Source organism: Schistocerca cancellata, chromosome 5, assembly GCF_023864275.1.
Source record: "Schistocerca cancellata isolate TAMUIC-IGC-003103 chromosome 5, iqSchCanc2.1, whole genome shotgun sequence".
Classification (NCBI taxonomy): Eukaryota; Metazoa; Arthropoda; class Insecta; order Orthoptera; family Acrididae; genus Schistocerca; species Schistocerca cancellata.
The window spans coordinates 485,994,463-486,021,945 of NC_064630.1; the positions used below are offsets into that span (position 1 = coordinate 485,994,463).

At 40.2% G+C, this 27,483-nt stretch overlaps 1 protein-coding gene across 1 annotated transcript in view; it reads left to right on the forward strand.

Annotated features, from left to right (window-relative positions):
* The window catches only part of LOC126187619 (zinc finger protein chinmo), a 114,955-nt gene extending 89,174 nt beyond the window's left edge, over positions 1-25,781 (forward strand). The window contains exon 6 of the mRNA XM_049928812.1: positions 25,523-25,781. Within this exon, the coding sequence (XP_049784769.1) occupies positions 25,523-25,749 (227 nt within the window). The 3' untranslated portion in view covers positions 25,750-25,781. The remainder of the gene's footprint in view (positions 1-25,522) is intronic.
* Positions 25,782-27,483: the final 1,702 nt, after the last annotated feature.

The following is a 27,483-nucleotide window of genomic DNA, read 5'->3' on the forward strand; positions in this document are numbered from 1 at the left end:
GTTATCTATGATTAAGTTATTCTCTGTGCAAAATTCTACCAGGCAGCTTCCTCTTTCATTCCTTATCCCCAGTCCATATTCACCTAATACTTTCCCTTTCTTCCTTTTCCTACTATCAAATTCCAGTCCCCCATGACTTAAATTTTCGTCTCCCTGAACTATCTGAATAATTTCTTTTATCGCATCATACATTTCTTCAATCTCTTCATCATCTTGTACTACAGTGGTAGGTGTGGGCTTCGTGTCTGTTTTGGCTACAATAATGCATTCATTATATTGTTCATAGCAACTTTTCTGTGCTCCTATTTTCTTATTCATTATTAAACCCACTCTTGCATTACCCCTATTTGATTTTGCATTTCTAACCCTGTATTCACTTGACAAGATGTCTTGTTCCTTTTGCCACTGAACTTCATTAATTCAGACTATATCTAACTTTAACCTATCCATTTCGCTTTCTAAATTTTATGACCTACCTAGCTGATTAAGGACCTCTGGAATATTTTAGCCAAGAGAATGCCATCACCATTTAACCATACAGTAAAGCTGCAAAAATTAGGGCTGTAGTTTCCCCTTGCTTTCAGCCTTTCGCAGTACCAGCACAGCAAGGCAGTTTTGGTTGATGTTACAAGGTCAGATCAGTCAATCATCCAGACTGTTGCTCCTGAAACTACTGAAGAGGCTGCTGCCCCTCTTTAGGAACCACACGTGTGTGTGGCTTCTCAATACGTACCCCTCCGTTGTGGTTCCACCTACGGTACGGCTGTTTGTATTGCTGAGGCATGCAAGCCTCCCCACCAACGACAAGGTCCATGGCTCATGGTTCAAGCACTATACTGACTGTGTGTAAATCACTTCTTTGCCGCACTCCTTACTTCTGAACAGGCAGAAATTGGATGACCTCAGGCTGTTTATGCTGTGTGTCTAATCACTGTAATAGTAATAATAATAATAATAATAATAATAAGGAATAGGCCTCCGGTATGTTCTGCCAGTCGTAAAAGGCGACGAAAAGAACAAACCACTAATAGGGCTAACCCCCCGTTTAGTGTGATTAGTTGGTTCAGGACAGAACTAATGAAGTCTCGGACAAGTGCTGTCATGGTCGGGGACAACGCTTGAACCCTATGCCCGTCCACAATGGTAACGACACTGCTAGCCACACGGAAAATGATTTAAATCCAAATAGAGGTGTTTTGCAGGATATGCTTCCTGCAACCACTCTAGAAGGAAAACAAAGACAGAGGATGAGATGGTCAGATGAAGTTAACAGACACCTCATGTTCTGTTATTACCAAGCAACAAACCTAGGAACCAACACAACTGGATACGGATCACAAGTATACACAACATTCATTACCAGATACCCAGAATTAAAATTTTTAACAGAACAACGACTAGCTGATCCGATCCGTGTAATAATCAAAAATAACAGGATACCCCAGTCAGAATTAGAAAACATCAAACAACAAGTACAACAAATACTGGAACAAAATAATGTGCAATCAGAAGAAGAAGAAAATACAGTAATGGACTCAAATATCTCAGAGCAAACAAACAAAGAACAACACGCATCAGAAGAAAACGAAATCTTAGGACGGCCATCAGAACAAGCACAAATAGAACATGAAGTGACACACATGTTAGATATAGAAGAAAAAATTCAGCTAATATATATAGAATACAAAGACACAAATACAGACATTAGACCATTCTTGCAGAGACCACCAAATAACCCGCAAGTCGAAACAACAATAACACAATCATACACAACAAAATAAATGAAAATACAACTATGGAAGAGTTACAACTACTGGTTTATATAGGAACACTCACTACACTAAATATACACACTAGGCAGAGATCAGAACAAACCAACACACAGAAGAAACCCACAAAACCAGCATGGCAACACAGGCTACAGATCAGAATAGAAAAACTGAGAAAAGACATCGGACAGCTAACACAATTTATAAGAAATGAAATCTCAGACAAGAAACGAAAAAGGTTAGGTAAAATCTCACAACAAGAAGCGACAGAGCAATTAGATGAAAAGAAGCAGAAATTACAAGCATTGGCCAAACAACTTAGAAGATACAAAAAACGTGAAAATAGAAGGAAATAAAACCAAACATTCAACACAAACCAAAGAAATTTTATCAGACAATAGATAACTCACACATTAAAATAGACAACCCACCAAACATAACAGACATGGAACACTTCTGGAGAAACATATGGTCAAACCCGGTACAACATAACAGACATGCACGGGGGATACAAGCAGAAACAGACACATACAAGATGACACCACAAATGCCTGAAGTGATCATTTTGCAACATCAAGTCACCCGAGCAATTAATTCTACGCATAATTGGAAAGCCCCTGGAAAAGATAAAATAGCAAATTTCTGGCTAAAGAAGTTCACCTCAACACATTCACATCTAACAAAGTTATTTAACAGTTACATTGCAGACCCATACACATTCCCTGATACACTTGCACATGGAATAACTTATCTGAAACCTAAAGATCAAGCAGACACAGCAAACCCAGCAAAATATTGCCCCATAACATGCCTACCAACAATATACAAAATATTAACTTCAGTCATTACACAGAAATTAATGACACATACAACACAGAACAAAATTATAAATGAAGAACAAAAAGGCTGTTGCAAAGGAGCATGAGGATGTAAAGAGCAACTAATAATAGATGCAGAGGTGACATATCAAGCTAAAACTAAACAAAGGTCGCTGCACTACGCATGCATTGATTACCGAAAAGCTTTTGATAGTGTACCCCACTCATGGTTACTACAAATATTGGAAATATACAAAGTAGATCCTAAGTGATACAGTTCCTAAAAATAGTAATGAAAAATTGGAAAACCACACTTAATATCCAAACAAATTCAAATAATATCACATCACAGCCAATACAGATTAAGCGTGGAATATACCAAGGAGACTCATTAAGTCCTTTCTGGTTCTGCCTTGCTCTGAACCCACTATCCAACATGCTAAATAATACAAATTATGGATACAATATTACTGGAACATACCAACACAAAATCACACATTTGCTATACATGGATGATCTAAAACTACTGGCAGCAACAAGTCAGCAACTCAACCAATTACTAAAGATAACAGAAGTATTCAGCAATGATATAAATATGGCTTTTGGAACATACAAATGTAAGAAAAATAGCATAGTAAAGGGAAAACACACTAAACAAGAAGATTACATATTGGATAACCACAGCAACTGCATAGAAGTGATGGAGAAAAACAGATGCCTATAAATATCTAGGATACAGACAAAAAATAGGAATAGATAATACAAATATTAAAGAAGAACTAAAAGGAAAAATATAGACAAAGACTAACAAAAATACTGAAAACAGAATTGACAGCAAGAAACAAGACAAAAGCTAAATACCTATGCTATACCAATATTGACCTACTCATTTGGAGTAGTGAAATGGAGTAACACAGACCTAGAAGCACTCAATACACTTACACGATCACAATGCCACAAATATAGAATACATCACGTACATTCAGCAACAGAAAGATTCACATTAAGCAGAAAAGGAGGAGGAAGGGGATTTATCGACATAAAAAACCTACATTATGGACAGGTAGACAATTTAAGAAAATTCTTTATAGAACGAGCAGAAACTAGCAAAATACACAAAGCAATCACTCATATAAATACATTGGCAACACCATTGCAATTTCATAACCACTTCTACAACCCTTTAGATCACATAACATCAACAGATACGAAGAAAATAAATTGGAAAAACAAAACACTACACGGCAAGCACCCGTATCATCTAACAGAGCCACATATCGATCAAGACGCATCCAACACATGGCTAAGAAAAGGCAATATATACAGTGAAGCGGAAGGATTCATGATTGCAATATAGGGTCAAACAAAAAACACCAGATATTGCAGCAAGCATATTATTAAAGATCCCAATACCACAACAGAAAAATTTAGACTTTGCAAACAACAAATAAAAATGGTAGATCACATCACAGGTGGATGTACAATACTAGCAAATACAGAATACCCTAGAAGACATGACAATGTAGCAAAAATAATACATCAACAACTTGCCATACAACATAAACTAATAAAACAACATGTTCCCACATACAAGTATGCACCACAAAATGTACTGGAGAATGATGAATACAAATTATGCTGGAACAGAACCATTATAACAGATAAAACAACACCACATAACAAACCTGACATCATACTCACCAATAAAAAGAAGAAATTAACACAACTAATCGAAATATCCATACCCAATACATCAAATATACAGAAGAAAACAGGAGAAAAATTGAAAAATACATACAACTGGCTGAGGAAGTCAAGGAATGTGGCATCAGGATAAAGTTGACATCATACCAATTACACTATCAACTTGTAAAACAGTAATGATCTTTTGAAAATAATTTAGTTTTGTGACCCCTCAAAGGGTAGTTCTCCCAGGTTGAGATCCACTGCTGTAGGCTATCTTAGAAAATGTTATAAATGGTAAGTTAGTTGCAAAGAACAACTCTACAGCACTACTGAAGTGTGTGTTCTGTCTCACATTCAAATAATTTTTTATCAAAAACATAGTTGACACACAAGAGGATTGTGAAAAGTAGATCCTTGAACGCATTTAATATTTCACAATGTCTTGTAGATGGATTTTATGATGTGCAGTTTTATAGAGTCTTTTTAAGGCCCTGATTATGAGTGCATAATATGAAGATCTGACAAAGCATTGTAACTGAAGGTCTGCCAAGAGGAAATGAAGCCAGTCATAGGGATTTTTGGAACATAAAGATAGAAATGCTTCACTGTCTATGTAGTGCAGTGATGTGTACTCACTTGCTTTTTGGGTGCAAAAAAGTAATACATACCTGTGCCTCAGAGGATAGTGAATTGTTTAATATGTTTCTGCTTACCCCACATTACTGTAGCACACATTTCAGAGCAATTAGCCACCAATTGCTGCCAAACCACCTCTTGAAAAAAGTACTGGTCTACAAAGTTAAATGTTTTTTATCACATTTTTTCTCTTGTTACTTCCAAGGACAAGTGCAGTGCTTTAACTAATGAGCTATTACAGAAGCTCTCAGCATTCTGTGTCTACCTGGGTAAATGTTTGACTGAAAGAATATGTTTTATAAATAGTGGTTAGTACACTGCCAGTACACACCATTGCTGCCCTACTTGATATCTCACCTGTACTGTTCACTTATGTCATATTTGCTTCAATTTCTTTGCTTGTAAAAGGTGCATATTTGCTGGAGTTCCTATGTTCATTACACTTTATTGCAGCAGGTGTTGTCTAGGTCCACTTGGACTCTGTAGTCATGGTTTTGCAATCTCTCTCTCTCTCTCTCTCTCTCTCTCTCTCTCTCTCTCCCCTTCCCCTCCCCCTCCCCCTCCCCCTCCCCCTCCTGACAGGCCACCTACACCTGCTTGCTCTAACTGCCCTCCTTCAGCAACACCCCCCTCCCTTCTTCCTCCTCAGGAATTTTAATGCCCATCACCTCGTATGGGGTAGTTGGGGTCTCCTCATAGGCCAGTTTCTTGTGGGCCACAAATTGTGCCTTATTAACGACAGTTCTCGTACCCGTTTTAGTGCCACTTTGGCACTTTCTTTGCCATTTTTCTGTCACTCACATCTCCTCTCCTTCTCCCTTCATTATACAGGTCGATGCAGGATGACCTCTGTGATAGTGACCACTTTCCATTGATTCTCTCATCCCTTTCCCACCTCCAGGTGGCCAGGTTACTGTGATGGGCTTTCCATTGCACTTTTTGGTCCCCATATGTACCTCCCAGGTCATGTTTATGTACCCCCCTTTGTCAGGCTGTATTGATGAAGTTATCCATAACATGTCCGATATGATGATTCACACCACTGGCATTGCCATCCCCCCTCGATAGGCCCCTTTTGCCACCAGCCCGTCCCACGGTGGAGCAAGGCCATTGCCATCACCATCTGTGAAATCCGTCGAGCCTTGCAGTGCCTTAAGTGGCACTCATCGTCCACTGGCCATAACACCTTTAAATGCTTTTGTGCCAAAGCCTGTTATTTAATCAAACAGAGCAAGCAGGTGAGTTGGGAACACTTTGTCTCCTTCTGGGTTCTTTGTTCCTCTGTCACGTGTGCAGGCTACATTCAGCACCCTCCAAGGTTGCCAACACCCTTCCATCCTGGGCCTTGCCCTCCTGTGTGTCCTTGTATGGATCCATCAGTGTTTGCCCTTGTGACCCATTTTGCAACAGCATCAGAGACAGCCTCCTATCTGGCTGCCTTCCTCCTCCGGAAACAGTGGACTGAACCTTCCCACTTCTGTTTTACCCCTTGTCAGGCAAAATCCTACAATGAACCTTTTACTGAATGGGAACTTCTTCTGACCCTCTCCTTTTCCCACAATTGAGCCCATGGCCCTGATCACATCCACAACTAATTCTTGAACGCCTCTATCGTCCACCTGTCCACCTCCAAAGCTGAGATATCAGTGCGACAGAATGCCATGTAAGGGGTCCAGGTTCAATCCCAGCCGAATCAGAGATTGTCTCTGCTCGAGGCCTGAGTTTTGCGTTGTTTTGTGCTGATCATCGTTTCATCCTCATTGACATGCAAGTCACTGAAATGACATCAATTAAGAATGCTTGTATTACACGATCGGTCTACCCAACGGCAAGCCCTTGTCACACACACACACACACACACACACACACACACACACACACACACACACACACACACTTCATTTCCCCGACGACAATATCTCCTCCAGGTGTTTAACCGTATTTAGCTCCAAGGTGTTTTCCCCTCTCAGTGGAATGACAGTATTGTTATACCTGTCCTTAAACCTGATAAAAACCCATTGTCCTTTAATAATTACTGGGCAAACAGTCTGACCAATGTCCCACGCAAGTTATTTGAATGGATGGTGGCTTGTGTGGTCTGTTGGGTCCTGGAATCTTGAGATCTTTTCTCTCTTTACCAGTGTGGCTTTCCGGAGGGATGGTCTCCGGTCAGTCATCTGCTTCAGTTGGAAACCACAGTTTAACAGGCCTTTTCTCAGCATCACCATGTTGCCACAGTTTCGTATTATCTGTATAAAGCCTGTGACATGACTTGGCTCCATCAGAACATAATTACACTCAAAGAGTGAGGTCTTTGGGGCCGACTCCCAATTTTATTGGCCTCTTTCTGTTAGGCAGGTCATTCAGAGTTCGGGCTGCTTTGGAGTCCCAGGAGAACGTTGTTTCACAAGGTTGTATACTAAGTGTGCTTGTTTTTCACATCACTGTTAAAGAACTCGTAGCCTCCGTTGGACCATTGGTCACCCATGCCCTGTATGTGAATGGCAACAAGCTTAATTGGCTGAAGATTGGCTGCTTCTGTAAACTCAATGTCTTGTGCTTCTGTGCCCATACCTCTTGGGGCACAAATCATTTGACTCTTCTCCATGTTCATTGGGCCTCAATTCTGTCCATTTTGGACTATGGTTGCAATGTTTATGGGTCAGCTGCCCTTTCTGCAGTGCTGTTCTTACACCTGGTCCACCATCATAATAAACATTTGGCCACTGGTGCTTTTCGCACTAGCTTGTCAATAGTCTTCTGGTTGACGCTGGGATTGGTTCCTTTCCCTTTCGGTTTTGTGGTTCCCCCTCTTGGTTTACAGTGCCACTGCTCTCCACTCTTTGCTTGTTCACCCCTTCTATACTATTCCTTTCGTTGCTTTGAGGTGTTGCTCAGCCACAGCCCGCCCTCCCTTGGGTGGGTTTACTGGTTGGGTTCTGCCTCGCTTCCCTCCACTGGAAAATCAATCTTCCCTCTTTGTCCTGTTCCCCACATTATCTCCTGAACACCCCACCCCGCCTCCTTGGTAGTTTCTTGCCTCAATATTTGAATGGATCACTTCTGGGGTCGGAAAGGCTTTGTCACTTCGATAGTGTTTTGTTGTTTGTTCTGCAATCTGTTAAGAGTTATGGTATATTATCGCTCTCAATTCTCTGATCACATGGGATAATGCCTCATGCTCACTGTTGGCAGGGAATACCATCTCTTGTGTGCCATGTGTAGGATGTTTATTGTGGTACTGATGGGCATTTACTGCGCCTTCCACTTTTCTAAGTTTTGTTGTGCATGGACATGATGAGTGGCCTTCACAACATTGTCCGATGTTTTTCCCGCCAGCACGTGGTCTCTTGTCATCCATGACCTTCTTGTTGGTCTGTCCATGCTGCTTTTTTGGCTGATTTCTTTTGTGTCCCTAGTTATGTGGGTACCAAGAGTATTGAGCTTGCCAATCATCTGGCTGACGGGGGGTGGGGGGGGGGGGTGGAAGGCCACCTACCCCTGCTCTTCAAGACCCCTCCAGGAGGGGATTTGTGGCTTCTTGTCAAATCCCTTTTCACAAGTCATGGGCTGCCTCTTCGTGCAATTACTGAGACTCCTGCCATGTGGTGTTCTCCCCTCCCCACTCACCTCAAGCAGTGTTTTTCTGGGCTGCCCCTGCCTTTTAGCCCTTGTGCTAGATATAGCTTCCCATTCCCCCTGGCCCAGGTCTTAGAGGATGGCCCTCACATGGTTATTCCGTCCTCTGTTTTCTTCGTGAAAGTAGGTTCTCTTCCCAGATTTAAGTACCTGAATTTCATTTCCACCCAGAATTATGGTCCCTCAGTGTTGGCATTGATTTGAGAGGCCTTCTAGTTTTTTGTGCCACTTTTTCCCCCTTTTCTTGTGTCTTCTTCCTATGGTGTTGTCTCCATTGTGTTGCAATCATGGTATGGTGTGGACATAAGGATGGGTCACTGCTGGTGCCAGTGCCCCATTGCACATAGCACCTTTGATGCACCCCTGCTCTCACCCCTGCTCACCTCGTCCCCCTCTTCCTCCTATCCTTTTCGTTAATTTTCCTGTTGCCCCGATGCTCCTTCTGTCCCTTTGTTTGCCTGTTTTCGTTTCCCATCAATTGGACTGTGCTTTTGATGTTTTTCCTTCCTTAACGCATGTCATATGGGAGTGTGGGGTTAATGACTCTGTTGTTCGGCCCCCCTCAAGCTACCAACCAACCAAACATTTTACAGCAAATGTATATATTTTGTTATATGAGAGAGGTACTGTTTAGCTATAACCGACAAGGAATAATTACTGAATGTAATGCATTTTTTTACTGATCCTTTTATTTTTCCATTTCATTGAATTGATGGTAACACCTATGATTTGATATAAAACCTATTCTTTTATTAACTGCATCAGAAGAAAATTCTGTTCAAACTTTTGCTTGTTCATGAAGAACTAGACAGGTTGTTCCTCACTTAACCACTTGATCGTGCTCTCCAAACTAAGTTCGGGACACTTGGTGGCACCGCGCTCCGTACTCTATGAAGTGCGCTCAGGCCTACCGTGGACATCATCTGGGAGGTTGTTGGAATGTATTTACATTTGGGTATCAGCACTACCTAGTGTAAGCATCATCCAGTATATGTTGCTAGTGATTCTGTTGTTTGAAGAAGACAATGATGATGAGGATTTTAATGACAGTGATACAGAAACATCAAGTGATGAAGACTGCGTCATAGAAATTCTGAATGCTGACAATGGTTCTACAAGGACATTGTCTGTTAATTGTTGTGCAGATGGGCGTCTGTCTGCATTTACAAGGACACTACATGTAAAGACTCAAATAATGATCTCGTGGTCACACATGGGTATCAAACATCAGTTGAAAATTGTATTTTTTGTTCACTGTGTTATTCCTACAAGGTGTAGTTCAGAAATACAATTTTGAAATGTGTTATTCAAGAGAAGTAGTTCTTGAAACACAAGTTTGTTGAAAAGTAATATGTATGCATTCATTCTTCAATAAACTCCTCCATGAAACCATCAAAACCAATCAAATATTATGTGGTTATTTTAATAAGTACACATTGCTGTTGCCAAAAGCTTCGAATTGTTGCCTACAATTATAACAGTGACATGATTTAAGAAAAACGTGCCAAAACGTGTCAGATTGGAGGATGAATGGTACATCCAAGTTTTATTTGGTCATAAACCAGCTACTTGTCAGTTACACTTACTAAGTACCTAAATGAGTTGGCCTTACTTTTCCAGACTTATTCATTATTTTTAATTCTCAAGGCTTTGACAAAAATTAAAATCCATATAAAACCTTTAAATAATCTAGTGCAAAGGCAAACAAACATCAGTGGTGCTCGATAGGAAATACATACCTAGAATAAATTCAGCATACAAAGACTCGGCGTTGTTTAGGATTGTCTTCTTTTGCCATATCACCATTATCATAAAACTTCTGGTGTTATAAAGTGTGCATCTTCCTTTCCTATGCATCATTATTTCCATTAGTAGTGCTGTGGTTTTCTTTTTTCTTTCTTCTTTTTTGAAAGTGGTAATTGGTTATTGAAATGGTGATAATTATGGCCTCTTAATTCAGCCAGGAAGGAAAACTGGTAAGGATTGAACCAGTGGTTATTGTACACTCTTCGTTCACTGGTATAACACAAATTTATTTTACACATTTTTAGTCACATAGCAGCCAATTAAACTTTTATTTTTGTAAGTTAATTAAAAGGCCAAGCAATGAGAAACTCATTTAAAATTCAGTGCTGATTTAAATAATTTACAATATATTTAAAATTAAATTTAACCCAATAAGATGTAACATTCTTTAAGGCAAGACATGCCCCATATTAGGCACAGAATGTGTAAGGCTAAACCCTTACTAAAGGCAGACATCAGTCCAAACAATAGTACGAGAACAGACCAGAACAGCCTCAATTACAAAATGGTGAGCATAAAACATAATTTAAACTTAGCTGATTAAAAAAAAACCTAAAACCATATATAAAACAAAGAAAAACAATTTAACACCAATATCTGGGCAAGGTAATTTTAAACTCAGGAAAACAAATCAATTGAAGATTTAACACATTTTCCAGAAACACTGGATAATTAAGTTACAACGGATGAAGGTATAAGTTGGGTCCCAACAGACGTGAAAATTTGCTTAAGGTGTAGGCAATAAGCTAACGGATACAAATTCAGAATTATTCCAAGTATAAACTTAACTTGAACGGGAACATTAAGTAGCGCAGCCACAGTTGGAGGAAACAGTGCAAAAGACATACAGTGGCGAGAGCTACTGAGCGTATGCACTCCAAATGATGTAAGCAGGCTGATGAGGTGTGAGTAACTGAGGTCCAATTCTAGATAACAAGTATCAGCAATGGAGTACAAGAGATTGTTGATGACAGTTTCCTGCGGCACACATAATTTTAGTTAGACAGAATTCCAGCACACAGCAATACATCAAATGAATAACTCTTACAGTACAGCATTAATTATTTGAACTCTTAACAAAAACCATGATTCCTTAACTAGCTTTTCCCAAGTTAATCAAAATATTTAAGAAACCAGCTACAAGTATTTTAAATAAATAATTTCAGCAATAAGATAGTAATATCAGAAAAATTTTCCTTTCCAGCAAACCATTAAAGCAGCCGCAAGCACACTCACATGACATTCAAAGCTCATCAGTACACACATTAGTCCATAGCAGTTCGGAGAAAACAGTTGCATCTTGGAACAGACTAAAATTTATCTGAACCACTTAAATAGAACAGACACTCTATACAGGGTGAAGCGAAATTCACACACTCGGGCTTCACAGTGCACCTCCTCACAGGCCAACAATAAAAAAATGTCTCTCAAAAATTTCGTCTGGCAAGTACATCTGGCTGAAAAAGGACGTTAAAGAGTGGCAATCTGGCAACACTGTAACCAACACTGTTGTCATATAGTAGTTGGGCTGTACAGTTGGTACATTGGACAGAGTTGTGTGTTAGCATGCAGGAGGTCGAGGGTTCAATCCCGCGTTGGGGCACATTTTTTATTTAATTCTGACAATTCCTGCTGTAATATACACCATTTGTTAGGTCACATGTATCCTAAATTTATGACTTTTGTGCTGCTGAACATAACAAACACGTGGTTAGACAAATAAGAAATAGACAATGGAAACAAATATCCTGTCATACAACAGAATAACTACAGAATCAATATCAGTTTCAAGATGTTAAAGATGATGGCACACTACAGTAACACAACGTCTACTTGTCATTTATACTATATGTAATATGAGCGCTCAGATGACATACTTTAGCAACCAGTGACAATAATAATGGCCATATTAATGACCGCATGACCTTCACACTAGAATACCTTGTCCTCAGAACAACAGATGCTCAAAGCAACCTCCCTGCACGTCCAAACATTTCGCAACCCACCGGCTTATACAGTTCTGGACCCTTTGCAGCAAAGCTGCGTCCACAGTAGCAAGAACAGCATGAACATGACCTACCAATTCTTCCATATTTGTAGGCAGAGTAGAGTAGACGTGCTCATTCAGGTGTCCACACAGGAAGAACTCCAGGGGATTTTGGTCACGTGTATGTGGTGGTCATACAACTGGACCTCCATGTCTGAGCCATTTCCCTGGAAATGTTCTGTCCAAATACTGTCGCACATTAATTCCAGAGTGTGGAGATGCACCATCATGTTGGAACCATATCCTCTGCCGAACATGTAGTGTAACATCTTCCAGTGCCTCAGATAGATAGTTTGAGACAAATTCATGATACTTCATGCAGTCAAACAGTCAAGCAACATGTAGGGACCCAAACACCTATAGCCCAATATACCGGCCCAGGTGTTGATACCAAATCGAACTTGATATACACGGTCGCGGGTAACATGCAGGTTAACCTCACACCATTGGTGGGCATTGTGCATATTGAAGACACCCTCACGAGTGAATGCTGCTTCATCCGACCATATTACGTTGTTCACAAAGTCATCATTGGCTTCCTGTTGTTGTAGGAACCATTCCCTAAACTACATCCGCTGATGGCGATCTGCAGGATGCAGGTGTTATGTGAAAGCATAATAATAGGGGTGCAGCCCATGCCCATGCAGCATGTTAACGGCCGTGCATTGCGAGACACAGCTGCCTTGCTGTGCTACGTGTTCTTTACTGAAGTTCTTGGTGTATGACGTCCAGAATAGCTCCCTCAGTAGTTGGAGTATGGCAAGTCCGTGGATGACCTCTGTCACACGATGGTGGAAGGAGAGAACCTGGCACCCAAAGGCACAGCTCTAGATGACGAAACACATTTTTATCTGGGTGGCATCGACGAGGATATCTAGCAGCATATTCACGAGTGGCAACACCAGCCCAGTTATTAGATTCACCAAGAACCAGAAGCATATCCACATATTCATCATGTATGCCATATATCTGCCACACTGGTTTAGAGTTTTACAATGAGAAAATTTGATACGTGTACGCATGTACATTGCAATGTCATGTGTGTGTCACTTCGCTCGCAACTAGTCCCTGTCTGGTGGACAGCACATACAGTATAAACACGCCATTGTCCTGTGCGTTGTTCCATCTAACAGCGTTATCTCTCTGACAGACATTGTTCTGTATGATACATCCCGACACCACTAATTGTGAAATGTTCAGTTTTGAATTACACTGTTTTCCTAATGGTAATAGATGTGATGTTTCCAAAATCCCATCGATAGAATAATAATAATAATAATAATAATAATAATAATAATAATGCATTGAGAAACGTACTAAACAGCATGTGGTTACCAGACTCAGTGTTGAAAGGCATAAATTAGTGGGACCATGGTGATAACACATACAAATAGTAACCGAGTTTGGACATTATTAGCAAAGCACGTAGCTAGTCCTACTGGTAACGTAAGGCCCTAACAAAATGTAATGTACCTGAACAAGGCAAGAATAATAGTTGGTACTAATCAATGGGACCACTGAAGGAGGGTACAAAAGGAAGCAGGTTTCGCATCTAGTAGATGAAGTGGTGTGAGTAAATTCACCCCCGTGACGTGGAAAGAGGTTCTTTCAAATCAGACCATTCTTCCATTTCTACGATTATAGTATGTAAGTACAAGTGTGTTCTAGAGGACCCGCTGCAACCGCTGTTGACAATTAAGATGCCAGATACCATATCACCTGGACTACATTTACCAAATAAAAAACACATGCCTCGACCCAGGATCAAACCATTGACATCCTGCATGCTAACACAATACTCTATCCACTGCACCAACTGTAGTGCATAACTAAAATGTGCTGTGAGAGGTAGTTGCCATACATGTGGTTGCAATGTTGCCAGATTTCCACTCTTTAATGTCCTTTTTCTGCCGGATGTACTCGCCAGACGAAATTTTATGAAGAACATTTTTTTATTGCTGTCATGTGAGGAGCTGCACTGCAAAGACAGAGTGCACGAATTTCGCTTCATCCTGTGTTGCTTCTTAGACAGCTTAGAAACCAGAACAACAAAAGCAATTTATAAATAGGTCAATAAAACAGCAAGACACACACACACATTCTGACATGAACAATTAATCGGCTGTGGTATCTGGTGATACTAAACATTTCACTCTGCCTCCAATTGAAAATTACATGACCAATATTTACTTTAAAAATCAGAAGAATTAAGTGGAGGTGAACAAGAACAGATAACAGATATATTAATGCACACCACCGACATTCAAAATAAGATTTGTTCTGGAACACAGCACTTTACACTGGCTAATGGTTCATAAGCACCATGGACACCTAAGGTTAACACATAAAACAAATTATAATGAGATATCACCCAGTGAACCAATTTCAAATATCTGACAGATCTTGCAATCACATTGCTCTTCGAATACCATGGGGAGACACAGGCATCCATACCCAACAAACAGAAGGAAGATAGACCAAAATGACAATGAACACTGCGCTGACAACTTGACACTATTCTCATAAATCACAACATAAGCCACATTGGTACTCAGTAACTTGCATGGGATAACATGACCCCAATATTGGTTGGCTGTGCAGAGTTAACACCACAACAAAGAGGCCCATGGGAAGCTCATTACAGTTTTGTTCCTCAGCCCGTGCTGCTCACCAAAGCAGCCACCATTCCCGGAGCCACAACAGCAGAGAGCGCTGTGCTCCAACAGCAACATATTGTTCGGACATAACATGAATAGTGATATTGATACATTGCGAGAAATTCGCCATTGGTCAGTTCTGATAACAAATCTAGTGACCTAGTGTATTCAAAATGCAGTGTAAAGGATGTGTCAGTAGAACAATGCATGATATTAGTAACAGGAATTCAAGTCGTTTTTAATTGGATCAAGGAAAGATATTAAACCCCATTTACAAATGATGAATGAAAAAATGTCCATCACCAATGGAAGATGAAGAATGTGCATTTAAAACACTTGTTAAGATTCTTCTGTAAATTAAAGAATAATTACACCAGTACCTAAGGAAAGTACAGTACCACAAGTGATAACCATCTAAGGCAAATTTGCGTAGGTCGGGGTCCAATTTTGCATATAAAAACATACAGATTATGTTCAGTTGGGACTAGAGACTAAAGAAGGTAATGTATTAGGAAGAAAAATGTTTAATAAAATATTCAAAAGTACAAAAAAATAAATTACAGTGCGGTATTATGCATTGAAACAATGTAAACTGAACTTATTGTAACACGGGAGGGGTAATGAAATCTAACAATGTTGTCTGACTAGTCAAATTTTGTTTCTTTTCATGTAAAATTTGCTCATAGCATGCCAATAGATTTTTTATTTGTTGTTTTACAACAGAAATGCACAGTTCATTGGGAACTAAATTTTCTAAAATTTGTAACCTTTTTTCAGTTAACTGAAGCCTGCTGTGAAGTTTGTAACTGTCGTTTGATCTTCTGATTGAACTGGTTCTGAAGAACCAGGTTGTCCAGTTTTTGCTCTTGCTCATGCATTTCTATAAGCTCATCAGTTCTCAGCTCCTGACTGTCCATCCACCTCTAAGTATTTTGGCAAGATAGCCGCTTCATCATTCATGTTATTCACTTGATCAGAATCTGGTGCCGATTCCACCTCGGTTTCAGTGGTGAAAAGAAAAAACGGGGGCATCTTTTTCTAGATGTCATTTACAATTCTGTTAGTGAAATTTTATTCTGAAATTCTCATGGCATCCAAAACATTGAATTGCTTCCAAAGGTATTTAACACAGAGTTCGTTATTTTGTCTCATAGCTTCATGCAGGTGCGCAAACGATTGTCTCATGTAGTAAGCTTTAAATTTTTAATCACTTCCTGATCAATCAGTTGAAGCAAGCTGGGTGCATTTTGTGTGAAAAATACAATTTACACACGTAGCTCGAAATCAATTAGACCCTGTGTGTTGCCAATTAATAGCATCACTTCAAATAGGATTTGTTTTTATTGGCATTAACATTTGACTTCAGATATGAAGTGATGACTAAGGGAAGCTGTTACCTATGCTTAAGCATTTGACTTCCAAATCAAGGGCAACCCAGCTTAAGATTATTTTTTTAAATCTCTTGGATTTTCTGAGGTATAAAGTAAGTGAGGTTTTAATTTGCAATCACCAGCTCCATTCGTACCAACTATCACTGTCTGTCAATCTTTGGTGGCTTGAAAGATGGAAAGGTTTCCTTATAATGTGTGATAAAAGTTCTTTTGGGCATCTTCTTCCAGAACAGACCAGTTTCAGCTACATTGAAAATGGTTTGGCTTGTATAGCCACATTCTCCTATCGTTACCCCAAATTTCTCTGGATAGTGTGACACAGTCTCTTTATCAGCAATTGCTGTCTCTCCACTTCTGCGATCCTTTGCTGATAACAACTTTTGAACTAGTGCATCAAAGTCTTTGACAGATGTTAAGTTTATATTCCAGAAATATGTTTTTCTTTTCTTGGTTGACACAAATGAAACAGTTCTGTTTCATATGGATGACATGGTTAGAACCTATCAATCAAGCTAGCTCCATGGATCAAATGATTTCCCACGAAATGCATCTAAACCTGTCATAAACTAAACACAGTGTTGTCGGAATGAGGGAATAGAGGTGCACAATGCTCAAACAGACAAATCACATAACTCAGGATTTGTGCAAAACGAGGTAACTGAAGTCAGGGGATATTATGGTAAAGAAAAGCAATAAATTACAAGGTAACAGAAACAACATGATCTCATCACTTAAGTTTAATTATGCATGATTTTAATTTCTACATTGTCCAGTCACTATGTAAAGATATAAATTAATGGCATGTCCTCTGTGTAGATGACAGTGATCCAGGAATGGTTGAAAGATTTTATATTACAATGTATCACCTGTTGTAAAATACATTATGACTGGTTTGCTTGGACAGTCCACGGGTGTACTGCTGGTCCACAGTGTCCAACGGGCACAATATTTTGGCCATCAGACATGTCGTCATCTTCTAATGCACCGACGAACTTGGCTCCTGAGGGTAGAACACCCGTGGACTGTTCGAGCAAGAAATACGCCCGGAGAAACTGAAGACTCACATCATATACCCCTGTGGGGAGGAGATGTATCGCAGCATGAAGAAATACGACAAGCTGTGCCACCAAAGGAGCCGTTTGCCAAGTGCTCCTGCTTTTCTAAAGAGATCTCGTGCTGATCAGGTTTTGCCAAACTTTGCTAAGGTACCGCATCACATCGATTCTGCAGCAGCTAAGAGACTTATGAAGCATGCTAGCCTGTCCTTGGTTCGTGAGAGGGTACACTTTACCAGACGCAGCCTTGAGTACAACCCCCCGGAACAACTTAAACTACATCTACAACTAGCCAATCATTTTAATTCTGGGACCTCGGACTGGATTGATGGTGTTACCTGGGTGACCGACGATTCTGCACATAAGAAGACCTCGGGACGTCAGATATCTAAATTCTCTTGTCTCTCTGACAAACCATCGCTGGAGGCCCCACACAAGGCGGTCATCAATCTCACGGATATTAAACTGACTGGGGATGCTGTCTCTGTTCTGGAGAAGGGACTTAATTTTGCTCCCACACCGAGCTTCAAGCCGGTAGCGGACATTGTCAGTATTTTTAGATTAGATTAGACTTACTTCAGTTGAACAGGTTGTTGCGCAGCTACCAATAGAAGCAGCTGAAGAAGTACGTCGGGAAACCTACTGTGCTCTGATGAGAACTAAACGGATCAAGTCGAATATTACCAGCATTGAGAGGGCAGCCATTTGAGACCTGAGACAGAGTTCTGAGATTGTGTGTCTCACCAGCTGACATAGGCAATGCTACGGTTGTTCTTTCCCACGACAACTACATTGAGAGGATGCAGAGCCTGCTAAGTGACGAATCTTACAGGAAGATCAACACTGACCCCACAAAGAAGGTAGAGAAAAGAACTAGGGCTCTTCTCAAGGACGCAGATTTAGCAGAGGATGTCGCCAAAAAATTGACACCTCAAGGACCTGTACTGCCTAGACTTTATGGACTCCCTAAAGTCCACAGAGAAGGGGTGGCATTACGCCTAATTGTCAGCAGCATTAGGTCACGTACATATTTGCAGGCCAAATACCTGGCAGAATTACTAAGCGCTTATGTGGGTAAATGCCCTCATCATATTCGTAATTCTGTGGATTTCATAAAATGTCTCGACAACCACATAGAGGTTGGGACACCACCATGCACGACAAAGGAGGCGTATGGGCAGTTCTGATTTTATTGGCTAGGATCCAGATGTTCTACATAGATGTGGTGCTATTGGATGTAATATATCTCTTCAATTTTGTTGCTTAACAAAGTTAAGATTTGGAGCCATTCTGTTATTATTCTTGTTTAGACTCTTGGTGGCAGCCTATATAGGCAACTGTATTGTTATTTCACGTCTTCTGGAGTAGGGAAGTTTCCAGAACTCCTAAGCATATACAAATAGTGTCCAGTGGCGGTGGCCCTGTGAAGGTTTTTGATGGCATTGGCTCCAGGACCAGCCATGTCTGGCCTCTAATAATTCCTCTGGTGGTGACAACATTGGTATCCCCAATGAGAACTGCAGATGACACCACATATGTGACTGGTGTGATGTATACTTTTCCTGGGTATACTGCTGATAAAACGCTCCGGTTTACAGCAGGGTGGCTGTATTGAATTACTGTAATGTGGCTGTATTGAATTACTGTAATGTTTCAATGATTGCCATACTCTTCTTCTATCATAATGTCAAGATATTGCTCCTTTATTCACATTCGGGGGGCACTGCATCTTCTATGGTTGGCAGGCAAGTTGAGGGAGGTAGAGAGGAGAGATTAGACCTGGGCTGGAAGCTGCATTTGAATCTTTGCATGGATACACACTTGCTGGGATTGCAACTCGACAAGTGGACAAAGGTGGGGTGGGGAGAGGAAGAGAGAAGTGTGATGCAGGAAGAGAATTTGGGGAAGGATAACTAACAGCTTGGAGGAAGGCAGCAGATTTGCTGGCTAGAATTGTAGGAAGTAAGCATGGCAGGTGTATGGGGTAGGCATGTGAATCACAGAGTTGTAGGTATCAGTTAGACAGGGGTGACAGCACAATTGAAGAGGAAACTATTTGATAGAGAGTGTGTGGCAATATAGTGGAGATTGGGGGCTAGAAGGGTTATGGGAGTGAAGGATGTGTTGCAAGAATAACTGCTATCTGCATAGTTCAGAAAATCTGGTGGTGGAGGGAATGATCCAGATGACACGGGTTTTAAAGCAGCCATTTAACTCGAGCATGTTGTGCTTAGCTGTATGTTTTGCCAACTGGGTGTTAGCTTTGTATTTGGCCACAGTTTAGTGGTGGCAATTCATTCTGGTGGATAGCTCATTGGTTGGTGTGCTGAAATAAAAAGCTGTTTAGTGATTGCAGTGGAGTTGTTATATGCTTTCGAAGGTGAGATAGGATAAGCCAATGACAGTACTGCAGTAGGAAGTGCTGGATGGGTGGATCATGTAGGTCTTGCTCCTTGGTATTCTGCAGCATGTGACCCATGTGGCAAGGAGTTGGGAACAGGAGTGGCATAACGATGGATCAGGGTGTTGTATAAGTTGGGTGGACAACAGAATAAAGGATCTTTGGGTAGGGTATCCCTCATTTCTGGGCATGTTGATAGATAATCAAAGACGTGTGGAAGGAAATGATCCAGGTGCTACTGTCCATAGCGATATTTGATGATGGGGAGGGTGCTTCTTTGTAGCTGAATCTTGTGGGGGGTGGGGGGGTTAGAGGATTTGGGGTGTGTGAGGATTTTACATGGTAACTTGGTGGACTAGGTTTGGGACGTAATGTCTGTCTGTGAAGGCTTTTGTGAGGCCTTCAGGATACTGCAGATACGTCATCCACAGGTGGCTAGACTATACGATAGTGAATTTTTGATGTGGAAGGAGTAACAGCTATCAGAATGCAAGTACTGGTGGTGGTTAGTGTGTTTAATATGGACAGAGGTGTGGATGGGGCCATCAGAGAAGTGGAGGTCAATGCCCAGGAAAACGACATGTTGGATTGAGGAGGACCACGTGAAGCAACTGGGAGAGAAGGTGTTGAGATTGTGGAAAAATTAGGATAGTGGCGTCTTGGCCCTGAGCTCAGTTCATGAAGGTATGACGATTGAACCTGAACCAGACATGGGGTTTGGGTTTTGGGAGGCTCAGAAACGTTCATTGAGATGGCCCATAAAAAAGGTGACATAGGAGGGACCCACGGCTGTGCTGAAGATTTATTTATATGCCTTCCCATCAAAGGAGGAGTAGTTAATGTGAGGTTATAGTTGGTAAGGTACAAGCGAAATGAGGTAGCAGGTTTCTATAAGGCCATGTGCATGAGGGATGCTGGTTTATAGGGAGCTGGCATCAACAGTGATGAGGTACCGTATTTACTCGAATCTAAGCCGCACCTGAAAAATGAGACTCGAAATAAAGGAAAAAAAAAATTCCCGAATCTAAGCCGCACCTGAAATTTGAGACTCGAAATTCAAGGGGAGAGAAAAGTTTTAGGCCGCACCTCCAAATCGAAACAAAGTTAGTCCATTGTAATATGAGACACAATTTAGGTCGAATGAATGACGATACAGCTACAGTAGTTTGGTTCGAGTCGTAAGCTTAACAGTTAAGCTTTACCACGTAGCCATTGCTATGCGTCAGGCGCTCCGTCCGTATTTATACAGGTACCCTTCCTTTTTCACGTGCTTCGTCTGGTTTGAATCGATTGCTTATTTTGCTTTGATTTGATAAGTGCCGTTTTCTTTGTTATAGGTGTTTGTGTCACTCTTAAGCTGAAAATGCATTACTGCACTGTGTCATGCATTGTTTGTCGCATTCTGATAGCGCGTGTTTACGGCCTGTCGCGGCTCGCGGCATGGCTTGCTTTTGTGCGCGCTACCGCCGCGTACAATTAAAAAAAAAAAAAAAAAGAGAGGAATCGTCTAATTAGCGAAACAATGGCAAGAGACTGCTATTTGTTGTTACTTACACTGCTGCTTTCTTTGATAATGATCAACAAGAATAAAATAATAGACTGCGTATGATAGAACATGTTCTGAACGAGAGTTAGGCGAAAATTTTTCTCCGTTTGAAAATCTTTGCGGCCGCTTCTTTATTACATCAAATTCTGCACAGAAATTAGACATCTTAGATTTAAAAATCTAGTCACTTGCCGTGCTTCATTTCTGACTGCATCACTATTAGGCATAAGAATAATACGAAATACGAATATAAACATGACACGATATGTATACTTCCGCGTTTGCTGTTGTCTCACTCTAGTTTTGTAGTTTATTAGGCAGACAGGGTTTTAATGAGATAGCAGCAAACACGAAAGAATACATGGCAAAATGTTTATATCCATATTATTCTTATGGTGAAGAGAGTACTGTATGTGATTCAAATTTCATCAGGTTCCTATTAGCAACCATCTCTTCTCACAGATAGGAAAAAATTCACAACATAGAGTTGGCCATATTGACAAACATCCCAAACAGTCTTGCCAGTTAGATTTTCGTAGTACACTGAAATTGTGCTACATTCGAAGATGAACAATACGGAATTTGTATTTACTTCGTTGGATAATGTATGAAAATGCAGTGGCCGAAACTCGCGGCGGAGAAAAAAAGCTCGTCTTCCACTTTTTTTTTTTTTAATTTATTTACTGACGCAGAGGTTTTGGCGCCAGTATTTATCTTTGTGCGTACAAAGCATGCCTGCGTAGCGCTACATATATTCGACGGCAGAACTTAGTTGTGGCGGCACGTACCAACATTTTTCATAACTTCCACTTGCTTTGCACTCGATTCTAAGCTGCAGGCGGTTTTTTGGATTACGAAAACCAGAAAAAAAGTGCGGCTTAGATTCGAGTAAATACGGTATCCTGGTGATAAAGGGGTGAGGATGGTGGAGAGTTGTTGAAGGGCATGGCTACTATCTTTGATGTGAGAGACTAGGCTTTGAGCAGTTGGTTGGTGGTGTTGGTCAAGAAGAGTGAAAATTCTTTTAGTAGGAACTAGGATTGTTGGATTTATGGATTTTGGGGAATTCATAGAAGGTGGGTATGCAGGGTGTCGTTGGAGTGAAGAGAAAGGTGTACTGGAGGCAAGGTTCTGGGATGGGCCTAAGGAGTTCAGTAGTGATTGGAGGTTATATTTTATGTATGGGGTGGGATTGCTATGGCAGCACTAGTTGGTGGAGGAGTCAGACAGTTGGCAGAAGTGTCTGCCAGATTGTCACTGTGATTCATCTCAACAGTGGTGGAACATTTGTTTACAGGGAGGATGATTAGGTCAGGATCAGTTATGAGGTTGTGAATGGCTGTCTTTTCTTCTGTTAGAGATTAGTGTTCTTGGAGAGGTACATTGGGGGAAGAATGATCAGGCCACGTGGAAGGCAAGGAAAGAGTTGGTTAAGTAGGAGGGGGGAGGGCCTTGGTTGGTTGGTGGTATCAACTGGAAGAGGCAAAGTTTAGTGTTGGAATTAGGTAGGTTTTGGTTGGAGGGATTGGTAGCAAAGATGTGTTTCAACTTTAAGGGATTGGGAGAAGAGAGAGTAGAGCTTTGTAGATCTTTTTCAAGTCCAACATGGTTAAACTTGTGTGTGTGTGGGGGGGGGGGGGGAGGAGCTGCAGGTGAGGAGCTTTTATAGGACTGAAACTTCTGTAGGATTGGAGATTTTGGAATGGTTAACAATGTTTTGTTTTTGTTTGCGTTCTGGATTTTGTACAGTGTCGGAGGAAGTTTTGGAGCATGGGGTAAATCGAAGAGGTCAGCTAGGCAGTGCATGGGTGTTATGAAGGATTGCGGGGGGATTCCTGTGGTTAGGATAGGTGCTGATTGGTAGTGTTGCTCCAAGGTGGGAGAAGTATGTAGTAGGATAGTTCTGAGGGCAGTCAGATAGTTCTGTGTTGTGGGGCTATTTAACTGCATGTAAGTTATCGTCACGCGCAACAAATAAAACACACATAATTCCAGTGAGAGCAATGTGTGAATAGGGATGGGTCAATTTGGAGATAAAATGTAGAGTTTTGTTGTGAGGATAGTGTTTTATCTGTGATTTGATTGATGTGTGGTTCATAGAATAGCACGTGATGTAGTCGAAATGGATGTTACCGGTGCCACAAGCTGTCACAAAAGTCATGTGTGACCACATTTTTCAGGGCCAGTGATGCATGTGTGTAATAAAGGTGAGAAGAAAAACGTAGGAAAACATGTGAACATGTAGGAACACATAGGAACACAGTATGGGAGAGACAAAGTAGACATAAATTACAAGGACATACTGAGGGGAGGGCAGTATGAGGTTTATAATGGAAGGGAGCCACTAAACAGTATAAATATAGTAACAAAAGTTCTGACCGAATGTAAGTAATTTACGACAAGGGGAGACCACAGACAAAAACAAGAAATATTGAGTCTTTAACAGCTGCACACAAAGAGAAAGAAAACTCTCTCTCTCTCTCTCTCTCTCTCTCTCTCTCTCTCTCTCTCTAAAACACACACACACACACACACACACACACACACACACACACACACACACAACACAACACAACACACACACTTGTGCCCCTACATTGTGTTGGCTGGAAACAGAGTGCCAGGAATGCATTTCAGCAGGTGGTCTAGGATGTATGGGGATAGTGGTAGCAGAGGGGGAGGCGAATGGACAGGCACTACCCCCCTCCACCCAAAAATAGTCCAAAATCTGATTTCCTGTGTCATTTCATCATATAGCATTGTGCTGGAGCAGAACAGTGAACCATATCCTTCTCCTGAGCTTTGATTATCCATTGTCATGGCTGGAAATGAGGGACAACCTACCCAAGATCCTTTCCACCCTCCTAAAGTGGTATTTCAACACCTACACAACATATAAATCATCTTGGTTCATCCCTATGCCACTCTCGTCCCCAATCCCTAGCCAAGTATTTGTATACCGGCAAAGGACCTGGTGCCAGATGTGCCCAATTCATCAACACAACACTTTCTTCTCCAGTCCTGTTGTGTGTGTGTGTGTGTGTGTGTGTGTGTGTGTGTGTGTGTGTGTTAGTACTGTAGGTTGTCAACAGAGTTATCCAGAAAGCTAGCAAGTTTCCTTTCTCTCCTTTGTGTGGTTTTCGATAACTCAACACTTCTGCTCTTTGGCAAGTGGTCTCCTTTACTCCTAAATTATAGAAATATAAGCATTGTACTGAAGCTCATAGCAAATTCCGTTTCTATGATAAATATTGCCTTCCTAGTTTGTATCCAGTTTTATACTGTTCTGATATCAGTATATATTCTGCATCATAGTTATTCCTTGTTCACATTTTTCACATATTGTAGTAATCTGTGGGAGACAGTTAGATTCTGCATTTGTTTTATTTGTGTGGTTCTGTCATAGCCATTGTAGGTTGACATTTACATTCCTTTTGACATTTGAATGGATTATTGCTGTAGTAATGCAAGCTGAAGCATAAAACATTTGAAGAAAACAAGATTATCCACCACACATCTTCACATCTACAACACTCTAAAAACGCAGAGTCATAAAACCATGTAGTCATACAAGAAGGCTTAACTCACTATCAAATATCAGTTATTAGCCACTGAAATACTTTTTGGAGGTAATCCAACATCGAGAGGAAGTGCTGCAATTCCAACAGTAATACGTTAGTGGGATATTACATAAATGTCTGAGTATATAATCCAATGCTATATGTGGAAAATATGTTAAATAAGGGAAAGGTAACCACTTGCCAAACAGGCTGTTTGTGTGTGGCACACAGATACATGTAATAGAAAACAGTTAACATTAGCTTTCAAGCTCTTGCCCTTTTTCTAGTAAGAATACACACATACATCCATATAGTTTCTTTGTGTGTTTGTGTGGTAGGTTTGTGGTTGCCTTTCCTTTATTTCACACATTTCTCCACCCAGGAATTTCTATCCTTGTAACACTGTGTTTCATGTATTTATATTTCGCCATTAGTAATAACTGTTTTTCTTTTCTTGTATACTTCTCAAAAAATTATTATTTACAAAAAGAAAATATTTATTTACTTCCAGGTAAAAAACTGAAGTGCCCATTTTGTGAGCGTCTGTATGGCTATGAAACGAACTTGCGGGCACACATTCGGCAGCGTCACCAGGGTATACGGGTTCCATGTCCATTCTGCAGCCGCACCTTCACCCGCAACAATACAGTTCGTCGTCACATTGCCCGTGAGCACAAAACAGAATATAGCTTGAAAGTGTTCCAGCAAGCTCAAGTCCATAATCACAACAACCAGTAAACTCAAGCCAATCAACAGTAACAGAAATACCTCAAACGATCTTATACATAAATATATTATTGATATATACAAATCTATATATATAGATATATATATATTATTAAATGAAAAATGTTATATTGTTTAAGGAAATGTAAAACAGTGTACTGTTAACTGTTAACAGATCTTTCTTTTTTTTTTCTTTTTTTTTTCTCTTTATTTCTTCAGAATTCTTTCTTCTCACTGACTTATATCTGAGGACTAATTGGCTCTCTTTGACACAAGAACACAAAATTTTGTTATTGCAAATGACTTTTGGTTGCAACTGCAAACATATTTGACAGAAAGGGCTTTATGAATTTCATTGCTGTCCTCATCTCGTTGCCCAAAGGCAGCAGTTTATCCACAATGGTGCCTCACTGATAAGCTACAAAATGAGAATTTTTGAATTGCAGTTGGTGGTAAATTGTGTTCTGCTTTGAAATGTGCATTTGAACTTCAAATAATAGTTTGATTGTGTATTTGTACATTTAATACAGTTAAAATCTTATCAAACCTCTTCTAGGGGTGATGATAAAACTGTTGCCCTCCATAACTTGTGGTTTGCAATTTTATTACCAACTTGCATTGAGTGTACATACTAAAAACTTGTTCAATTGCATCCTGAACATCTTGCTTCCAGTGGGCTTAAAGACCACAAGAGAGTTATGTTTAAGATACACTGAGCAATTTAAAGTTGTACACATTATTTTGTTATGATATTCCGTCATTTAAAACAGAAATTATTGCCATTTTCCTGTTAGATAACTAGTCATTGAAATGTGCAACCTCACATCTTTTACATCTCAGGAATCAGTAGTAAATGAAGATATTTTTATTTATCAGGCCCCATTCAGATGGGTTATCAGGGACAGTAAAATATCTAGTGCCAAATCACCGCTATACACAATGTATAAAGTATTTTATTTTTTAAAGAATCTTTAGGAATTTTGAATATGAGCTTCTTATTGGAGTACACCCAGTAGAAGGAAGTCAGCTTACGTTGCAGTTGTAGCTTAGTTCACACAGCACTTCAGCAATGCTAAATTATTATGTCTTTCTGTCCTCACACCAATCTATTTCTTAATGATTATTTGACCTCTTCTCATCCTGTTTCTTTAAGATATTCTATATACACACAATATTTATATTCATGTTTACTGTTCGCTCCTAGTCAATGTTTTCCTGTAGTGTATAGATGTTTGTCAGTAATTTGGTCATAACATTATTTGTACACAGTTTATAGATTCCAGTTTACATACAAGAATAATGTGCATATTCATATATATCCATTGTTATTAATCTGTACAGTGTTTGACAGATCTGAAATGATACATTTCATGACAGTTTTTACAGAACTCAGGATCAAGCATCACAAGAATGCAAAAACTGTTATTTTATACAGCTATTTTAAATACTGCATTTTCTAGGAGGTACTTTTTACCGATGTCCTTATATTTTTCCTATTTGAGGAGAAAGCCATTGCTTGATTTACAGTCATGTTCTTGTTTGATAGGTTTTCCCTATGCAATCTCAGGTAGTTGGCATTTTAAATGTCACAAGTGTAGGATCATAGCAACTTTTTATTTGTTCTTTTTTGTGAATGTGTAAATTTTGAACTTGTAGAAACTATAAGACGTAGTTTTATTTCTTGGTGATTTTTGTTGTTTGTAATGAAACTATGTTGTTACAGTTGGAAAGTGCAAGAAAAGTGAT